The sequence below is a fragment of the Staurois parvus genome, unplaced genomic scaffold (genome assembly GCF_062004578.1).
Source record: "Staurois parvus isolate SC_StPar_1 unplaced genomic scaffold, SC_StPar_1.0 ptg000361l, whole genome shotgun sequence".
In the NCBI taxonomy this organism is placed as follows: domain Eukaryota; kingdom Metazoa; phylum Chordata; class Amphibia; order Anura; family Ranidae; genus Staurois; species Staurois parvus.
In genome coordinates, this window is record NW_028318157.1 from 3,241,761 (window position 1) to 3,251,393 (window position 9,633).

Sequence of the window (9,633 nt, forward strand, 5' to 3'; positions counted from 1 at the left end):
TATATTGACAAACGTGATGAGATAAAGGAGCCCATCATAGTATAAAGTTGAGAAACATTCTAATAGAAATAAGAAGAATACTGAGCACAGTCTTTAGATTCCCAACTATAGCAATGTAGGCGACAGAAGGCATTGTCACTACCCTGTTTGATGTCAGAATTGTCCCTATGCTTTAGAGCAGTGGTTCTCAACCTGTGGGTCGCGACCCCTTTGGGGTCGAACGACCCTTTCACAGGGGTCCCCTAAGACCATCAGAAAACACATATTTCCGATGTGTAAAGAGCAGCTACAGTGTAGAAAGCAGCTGCTGTGTTGAAAGCAGCTACTCTGTTAAAAGCAGCTACTGTGTTGAAAGCAGCAGTATTGGAGGTAAAACGACACTCATGAATTATAATTACTGGGTAAATAATTTTATGGTTGGGGGTCACCACAACATGAGGAACTGTATTAAAGGGTCACGGCATTAGGAAGGTTGAGAACCACTGCTTTAGAGGATGAGACAAGTGCCAGTATAGTCGTATTATTTAGCATTTGGTATCACACTTCTGAACCAGGATTGGAGGGCAGGATGCTATATGTCACTAAGCTATTGGGCTTTCAAAATAAAAAAAAAGTGGTTTCATGTGGATTGTGATGTTAACCCTCTAGAATTCTAACTGTGGTATATTATTTCCTTTCCAGGTATTTTTTGCTTCAATGCAGTCTGGTGGCAGCAGTCAAATTTACTTTATGACTCTCGGACAAAATTCTCTGTTCAGCTGGTAACCAAAATAAGTATCTAGAAAAGAAACAATAATGGAGGCCATGTAATACTGCTTCATCGATATGCACTAGAGCCCACAAAAATCACTATTTGTGCTGGATCCTGGTTGTTGCATGAGTTTATTTTGGGTGTAATTTACATCTGTAACATTCCTGGATTTCAGACTGTTATGACTTCTGTCTGAAATTTGTATTTTATACTTCTCCATTACAGATAAGTTGGTCTCCTCGTAATTGCTGACCTGTTTAATATGTCAGAGGATGCAGGGAGTTGGATAGAAGCTTGTAGGTGCTTGTTCTAGAAACTACAGAAACTATGGAGTCATGAAAGATTAAATTTATATTTTGTCAATGTTTCACAAAAACATTGATTACATTATACTGGTACCTAACCTTGAATATTTTTTTAATTTGTTTGGCTCATTTAGTTTCTAGCTTATCTATTTTCATTCCTCTACTGTAGCCAAGATGTCAAGGTATCATGGAAAGTGGACTGTATTTATATCATCAGTCCCCCAAACTCTAAAATTTTAGTGATATACTGGTGGGTGGAATTGCTACCCACCAGCTTCATATATTTCTCAGGGGCTGTATTGGTAGCACATTTTCTGCTGCCTTCTCCATATATTGTAAGCTACATGAAAAATTCAACAGGAAGAAAAAAAATGCTCCCAAAATGTTTTAGCAGCAACTTGAATGCAGAAAGGATCTGGAGTTCCAAGAGCAGCTGGAAGAATTAACTTGTTAGCTTGATATGAACCTTTAATGGAACAAAATGCAGTGTTCAAATTGGTTACCCATATCAGCCAATCAGCAAGTATCGTTATTCTTATAAAGTGCTCATAATTGACGAGAAGTGTAATGTGTTACTTTAAAGCCTAAATATGCACTGTTTTATTGAAGGAGAACCCTAATGATTTTTTTCAATTTCTGTTTAATTGCACTTTTGCCTCCGCATTAGACATTATGCCGCTAGCATTGTGTCGCTAGCACTGTATATAAAACTTACTTGAAGAACTGGAACTTCTAATTCTAATATTAAAATGTAGAAATCCCATACACTGCAATGTAAAAAATGTCTGTAATATAGTTTGACTGACATGTTGGCTATCAGTTGTATGCATGAAAAGTTAATCAATTTAATTTAAGTAGGCAAAGTTATAGTGAAACTGCAAAGTCATTTCTAATAAATTTGAACAAAACTTGAGATAGTAATTTCAGATAAAAAGGAATTATTCTCCAAATAATATGTTAGGCATTCTGTACAAATTTGGTTATGAAAATCTAAAGTTAAAAGTATTGAAGTATGGCAGTTTAAAGTTTGTTTTTATATATATATATAGAACGGTTTATAGCTAGCAAGAGCCAGAGTTGGGGTTTTACTTACTTTTATGCTCCTGTTCTATGGGATTTATTCGTGGGACAGGTATGTGCCATGATACTTAAGTCAATCTATCTTCTAAATCTTGCCTAAAGACTTTTTTTCATTACATGAATTGTAAACTTTTGATGAACTCTCTTATGACATGGTATATTGCTTATCCTGTATTATTCTACAACATTAACTGGAAATGTTAAAACTAAAGCAGGTGCTGATTAATATATCTGAAATAGGGCCCTTCCTTTTTTTTCGCATTTGTGACCTATGTAGCATTTAAAACTTGTCTAGGTTGTGTGACAGCACCTTTTAAAATATCTGTGAAATGAGCACTTACAGCAACTGGTCAGATTCCAAGTGAACAATAGCTAGTTGAGAATTTTGCTTCTTGGTTGCCATTGACCAGAAACTGTGCTATGCAAACAGTATACATCTTTTTTGCAATATTTTTTAACCACAAGCAGTGGTTTTACATGTAGATGATGATTAAAAAAAATGATGAAAGGCGTTTCTACAGAGAAAAGGAATTGTGGGTTTGTCCTTGTCAAAGTAACTCAACTTAAAACATTATCAGCTATTAAACAGTATACAATTAAAATATAGGTTGCATACCTGTTTCTTTGCAAGGGTACATGAAGGCTGCAAAAAAATAAAGCAAAGCTAGTGTTTCGGTATAGTTCCTGATATACCAATCATATTGTAATATATGTATATTCAAATAGCAATATGCAAAGCAGCTATGCAACAATCTGAAAATGTGATCACAGCAGATTAGCAAACCCTTGGTTGGCATGGTTGTGATGCCCTGCTCAGTTCTAAGATGTTCACCGTTGATGGGGCAAAGAAGGTTGGCATTGGAAGGTTGGCCTAGCACACAGACAGTGTACAATAAACAGAATTAGTTGTTACTCAAATCCTAAATGATGACAAACACCCAGAAAAGAATTGGGTATAGCAGTACAAATTTCAGAAAACCCTGTCAAAATGCTTAGTCAATTTTAAAAATATAAATTAGGGGCAGCAAAATATTTGAATGCTACTATGTGGGGTGGGTTACTAGCAAGTGTAAACCTAGTCAAATGGCAAACTAGTGAACTGGAAAACTGTGAACTGGTCTTTGAAATGTTTTGACAGAAGGGAAGTATTTTGGACATAGTATTACACACCATAAAAATCGTTAACTTTTTCAACATATTTAAACAAGCAAACATTAGATCTTTATTCAAACTGTGCCTGCAGATAGAGGTAATATGCTTAAATAAAAACACAAGAAAAATTAGCTTTTTTAATTATTTATTCATCAAAAATATTGGCTGTATTGGTATTCAGTGGAAAAGTCAATGTACCCTTGCCAATTAAACTTTGTTTTTTTTTCCCCCTTTTAACAGAAATGACTTCCTGTAGTCATTTTGCATAGATGTCCACCAGTCCCTGACATTTATGTTTTTGACCACTACTCTATGCAAAATTCCTTCAATTGCAATATGCTCGTGTGTTTCTTTGCATGACCTGCCTGTTTTCAAAACCCAGCCTACAAATTTTCAGAACTTTGGTGATTTGTATTCCTCTAATTTTTTTCTTCAGTGGGTTTGCTAGTATGCTTCTGATCATTATCTGAAAGACTTATTTCTAGTTCAACTTCAACTTTTGAACAAATAGCCTTACATTCTCATCAAGCACACTTTTTGGTATGATGCAGAATGTATAGTGAACTCAATGACTGCAAGTTGCCCAGTTCCTGAAGCAGCAAAGCAACCCCAAAGCATACAATTTCCCACACCATGCTTCACAGTTGTGAGGTTCTCCTGAAATACTGTGTTCAGTTTGTGGTAAACATGTCTACTATTATTGCAGCCAACTAACTCTATCTTTGATTGATCACTCTTCAACAGAAGACCTGGTCTTTGCTTAAACCTGCAGAAGCTATTTCCTTGAACACCTTCCATGTAGGTGGGTACAATCTTTCTGATTGTAGATTATTATTATTATTATATAGTATTTATATAGCGCCAAAGGGTATGCTCAGCGCTGTACAGTAGCAAGGGGGACAAAACATGAGACAAGACAGTAACAATACAATACACGAGGGATTCGAGGGCCCTGCTCTTTCGAGCTTACAATCTAGGAGATGTATGCACTTTGACCCAAACTGGCATTCACAGCTTTCTTTCTGAGGGCCTTAGACAGCTGTATTGATCTGGGCATGATGACACCACAGATGTCAAAAGCAAAGAGAACACCAGACCTTATGGTTGTAAAGGCCACAGTTTTTTTGTTACCTCAATGCATTCTTTGCATTAAGGTAAAAAACCTTTCATGTTCAGCTCCTCCCCCCCAAATACTTACCTGAGCCCATTCTTGATCCAGCACTGTGCCCAAGAGCAGCAGTGCTGTGCGCTCTTTCTCTCCTCAGAGGGACAGCAGCAGGAGCCATTGGGAGGGAGGGAGCTGGGGGTGGGGCCACGTAGCACTGTGTGTGTCAATAGAAGCACACAGCCCAGCTAAGGATCAAGCCCGCAAGTGTACCACCATAAGAAGCAACTTCCAGTGGTGGCACTTGGAGAACAGTAGGAGCTGAGAGCATCAGTAAGGGACCCCAGAATAGGAGGATTGGGGCCTCTCTGTGCAAAAATGGGCAGATTTCACCTGCATACTCCCCAAGGTGGCTCCAATCATGAGCACCTAATCTTGAACACTGTATTATAACTTCATGGATTTGAAGTGGTAGTAATTGTAGGGGTACACTCATTTTTCCCATGTGATAAATCTTTATTTTGTTAATTTAGATCATGAAAATAAATAAACCATATCAGTTTTATGTGCCATTTGTTTAAGAATATCACATTTATCTGTAGACACTGTTTAATCGAGATCTAAAGTTTGCCTGTCAATATGTTGAAAAATTCATCTAGTTCCATGCATGCCAGTTGTAATGCACATATACGTAACATTTTGCTGGCACTAAATATAAAATATAATTAGGAAATAGTATGTGTATAAGCTGAAGACTCGAAAGTTGGACGACAAAGAATGACATTAGCCAAGAAAAACTTTATGATGTATTAGATTTGTAGAAGGTTTGGGATATGTTAAAGATTGTAAAGCAGACATGTAAACAAAATGGGGTTATGCATGAAGAACAAAAATGTATAGGATGTTGTTTTGAAGACTTGTGGAAGGCTGAATATGCAGTTTTTGCTTTGATATTATTAGTGTCAGCAAAATGCCTGGAATGAGTACAGAATATTTAGGAGCCCTGCTTTTTGAATACCATACTACATTTATATGTATATAAAATATAGGAAAACCAAACACACAATCATGTTCAACTGTTGCCTTTTATACTTTCTGCATCATTGACCTGGACCAATAATACAGATCCAGAATGGCAGGGTGAATTCGGAACTCTTAATCTGCATATTTTGGGTAGTTTTCTCTGAAATTAATGAAGTTATTGGATTGACTTGACAGCCAGGCAACTAGTATTTTTTAGAAAGAGAGGTCACTAATGTCAGCCTCCAAATTATTCAAGACAGGTTTCCTTGCCTCATAACTCAACAAATTATTTGAGGATGAGGGTTTAGAAGATGGCAAAAAATGTGTTGATGACAGAAACTGAGAACCAGAGTCCTCCTATTGGAGTACAACAGTAGCGCATTGTAATAATTAGCAGTCAATCAGCTTTCAGGCTAATGTACATTGGCATTTTAGATTTGAGAAGCATTATCAATAATGAAGGCATAAAAGCAAATCACAAAGTGATTTTAAACCAGCTTTAACTGACTTCAAAAGTCTGTGTACAAAAGCCCATAATCAGTCTAGTACAATTAGACATCTGGTTAGCTGCTATAGATGACAGCATATAATTGATTTACTCACCATGTTATTTATTGAGCTACCCATTTGCAACTATTTATTTTAAAGTAGATCTAAACCCATTCTCATTTTTACTTTAACATGTTATTTTGTTTTTAAAAGTTAATTATTTTTTTCAACCTGAAGCTTTTGGGTAAAATAAATTAACTGATCCTGCCACAAAGGGGCTCCTGTATTGTCGCCCTGTCACATGCACTGCTGGTGGCAATGTAAGGTGACTGTGCCAGTACATATTGCCCAGTCATGTTCCATTGATGTCACTATTAGAAAGTCAGACCAGTGCAATGATGTGCTGCCATTGGTGCATGTAGACAGGAATTGGCTGAGTGGAGGCAGGAGGTCAGCAGTGCTGAGATGCAAATACGGATCAAAACAGATAAAAAAATAGATAGAACCAGTATGTTAGTTATAAAATGGCAACTGTTTATAATGCAGTGTTTGATTAAATTGATTATAAATGTTATGATTTTTTTTTTACCTAACAAACATATACTTACCTGCTCTGTGCATTAGTTTTGCACAGAGCAGCCTTGATCCTCCTCTTCTCGGGTTCCCCGCCAGTACTCCTGGCCCCTCCCTCCTGCTGAGTGCCCCCAGAGCAAATTGTTCACTCCCAAGCTGCCTATGTGTTTCTGAGATATTGGCTCCCTCCTCACTAGCTGTGATTGACAGCAGCAGGAGCCAATGCATTTTCTCAGCCAGTGAGGAGAGGAAGATCCGGGAAAACTTCTGCTGGATTGGAATCGAGCTTAGGTGAATGTAAAGGGAGGCTGAGGGGGAAGCTGCACACTGAAGGTTTTATTACACACTGAAGGCAGGGGCGGACTGACCATTTGGAAACTCGGGCACAGCCCGAGGGCCCGGGGTCAGTAGGGGGCCCCATGAGATGCCCCTGGTACCTTTTTCATAGGTTTTTTTGAGTTTGGGCAAGGACACAGGGGCCCCATAATCCCCTATTGCCTGGGGGCCCCATGAGTTGTCAGTCCGCCCCTGACCGAAGGTTTTAATAGAAGGTATAAAGCCTTCAGCCTTTAGAACCCTTTAAACAAAATTTCAGCTGGTTAGAGTTTAGATCTACTTTCAAAATCAAACTGGTCCTAAAATGCAGTCTAACAATTGTCTTTTCCTGTTCATGTTACCTGTTGAATGGTTAATGGCTAGGTTTGTGAATTGTGCACAAAGTCCTTGGTGTTCTGAAGCAAAACACAGCTTGTGTAGTTCTTAAACACCCTGTAATAATGCTTCTCAGTCTTGATGTAACATTTTAATAAAAATAAAACTGTGAGAAAACCCCAAAGTATTTTGTACACAAATGACGTGCAATACTCAAAACTCCACGTCTTTTATAGAATTATATATTTAAATGCAGCATATGTTCTTAATGCTTACTAACGCTATGACATGATTTGTCAATTAATAATAAAAAGTTATTGCCAAAGGCACATCTGCTTTGTGTGTTATTTTTCTCCATCAGTGGCAAGAATCCACATGGGCACAGCTTGACCATCAAAAGAAGAATATTTAGATTCTGTCATTCTGTTTGATTACAGCAGATGCAACTTAATTGGCAATGAAGCCTCATAAGACGCTGTTGTATGCTCATCTCTTGAAATGTGAAATATTGGAAATGGCTGCAGTGTTTGTTATCTTGGTAAAATACACATTACATTACCTCAAGGGAAAGTGAATTAAATATGCCTCATGCAGCGATGGCAAAAAGACAATGACGAATATTTTTATGCATTGGGCATTTCTGTGCTAGACAAGTGTTATTTATGTGTCTCTTTTATACAATTTATGAAATATTTTTGATTGGTTTTAGCAGCACTGAGCTTTGTGTGTCTCAGGGCTCAGTACAGTAATTGGGGTCAGGACAGCTATAATACATATTTACCTTTCAACATATAGCATGCACTTCCTCAATGCCTGGCATTTTCTTTAGTTTTCCTTAAAGTCCTGGAGCTGGAGACAGTTGAGGAATAGTGCAGAAGGGACAGAAGTCAGCATTGCCTAAAATGGCCAGAGCGTCGGCACACTTTTGCAGCAGGCATTAAAGCAGTGTTTCTCAGCCTTTTTCCAGTGAGGGCACTATTTAAAATTATGGACAATCTGAAGGCACCCTCTTCTAAAATGTAAAAAAAGTCAACTAATACTTTTACATATAGCAGCAGTATCCAGACACGTAGGGCACCCAACATTGGAGATGATTTATTCTTTCAAAGCAAATATGCTTTTGCCCACTGGTACTAACTAGTATTACAGCATTTCTTCTTCCTCATTTTGTATGCTGACAGGCATTTTCAGTGCTGACAGAAAGGGGCAGGGGCAAACAAGGATGCTGTGCAGGTGCCTGATGTCCTCCATATCAACCAATGACATCAGCAGTTGTGAGGATGCTGATGGCTGGCCTGTATAGTGCCCAAGGTTGTAATGGTAAACAATGGAAACCTGTGAATTGGTGTAACAAAAATGTAGGTTTGATCCACCTGCTAGCGTGTACACAATTTTGAGGCACTTTTTAGGTATTTTGCTAAGGCACCTCTGAAGGCACCCCATGATGCCTAGGCACTCTGGTTGGAAAAGGCTGCACTAGAGGATGTAACACAGGTTCCTGTTACAACTGCATACTGATGGGTGTGTGTGAACACTCAACACCAATCCAAGTGATGGTTGTCAAGATGAATTACATGAAGATGTGAAAATTGGCTCCACTTGGAGAATTCCCTCAAAGGACTTCCATATTACTCACAGTACAATAATAACAATTAATCTATATATCATGCACCCTATTCCACCACGCAATAATAGACAACACATATTCAGAGCAGGAGCAGGGATCAATACTGTCTGCCAACAGCCTTTCAAAGTGCCTAAAATTTTTAACTCAGCCCTCTGGCTCACTGTACATTTCCCAGATTTGCCTTACTGTCCCTACCATTCCATTCACCTGTTAAGAGAAAAGAAAGACATATCTGTATTGTTTCTAAATTGGTCCACAGTCAGCTTGCCTAGGGCCATGGACTGTCTCCTCACCACAGTGTGACAGTGCTAGGCAAATCACCAGCAAGGACATAGAGTCAATCACATGTAGGTCCTTACCAAAAAGGACCATGTATTTGCTTTAATCCCAGCAGATGAACAGAGTGGTGGGGGGTGCAGGCCTTAAAGTGTTTGCTCTGAAATCCTTCTTCAACCCGTGTCTCCACACACTTGGGCTAAAACCTTCAATACTACATACAAAGCCTCCAAATGTAGCTCCCACTGGGAATCATACATGAAAACCTTACATCAGTGGTATTTAACACCCGTTAAACTTAACCTATACTACGCTCAACACTCACCCAAGTGCTGGAGACAATGCGGAGAAATAGGAATAACCCTCCATATACTCTGGTCATGTAAATCTCTCAAGTCGTATTGGAATAAAGTATTCCAATTGATCTCCTCCATAACTGGAATCCTGACGATTCCAAGTCCTGCTTTAACCCTCCTACACATAGGAATTGACAACTTTCCCTCAGTTTCACGTACTGTTATAATCCATGTACTAGCAGTGGCAAAAGGCAACATCACCAAATTATGGAAATCCAACACTACCCCCTCGCTCGCAACACTTA

General features: G+C 38.5%; 1 protein-coding gene across 1 annotated transcript in view; it reads left to right on the forward strand.

The window, feature by feature from the left end:
• NRK (Nik related kinase) overlaps nt 1-7,458 on the forward strand; it is a 335,992-nt gene extending 328,534 nt beyond the window's left edge. The window contains exon 32 of the mRNA XM_089684925.1: nt 682-7,458. Within this exon, the coding sequence (XP_089541051.1) occupies nt 682-765 (84 nt within the window). The 3' untranslated portion in view covers nt 766-7,458. The remainder of the gene's footprint in view (nt 1-681) is intronic.
• Nucleotides 7,459-9,633: the final 2,175 nt, after the last annotated feature.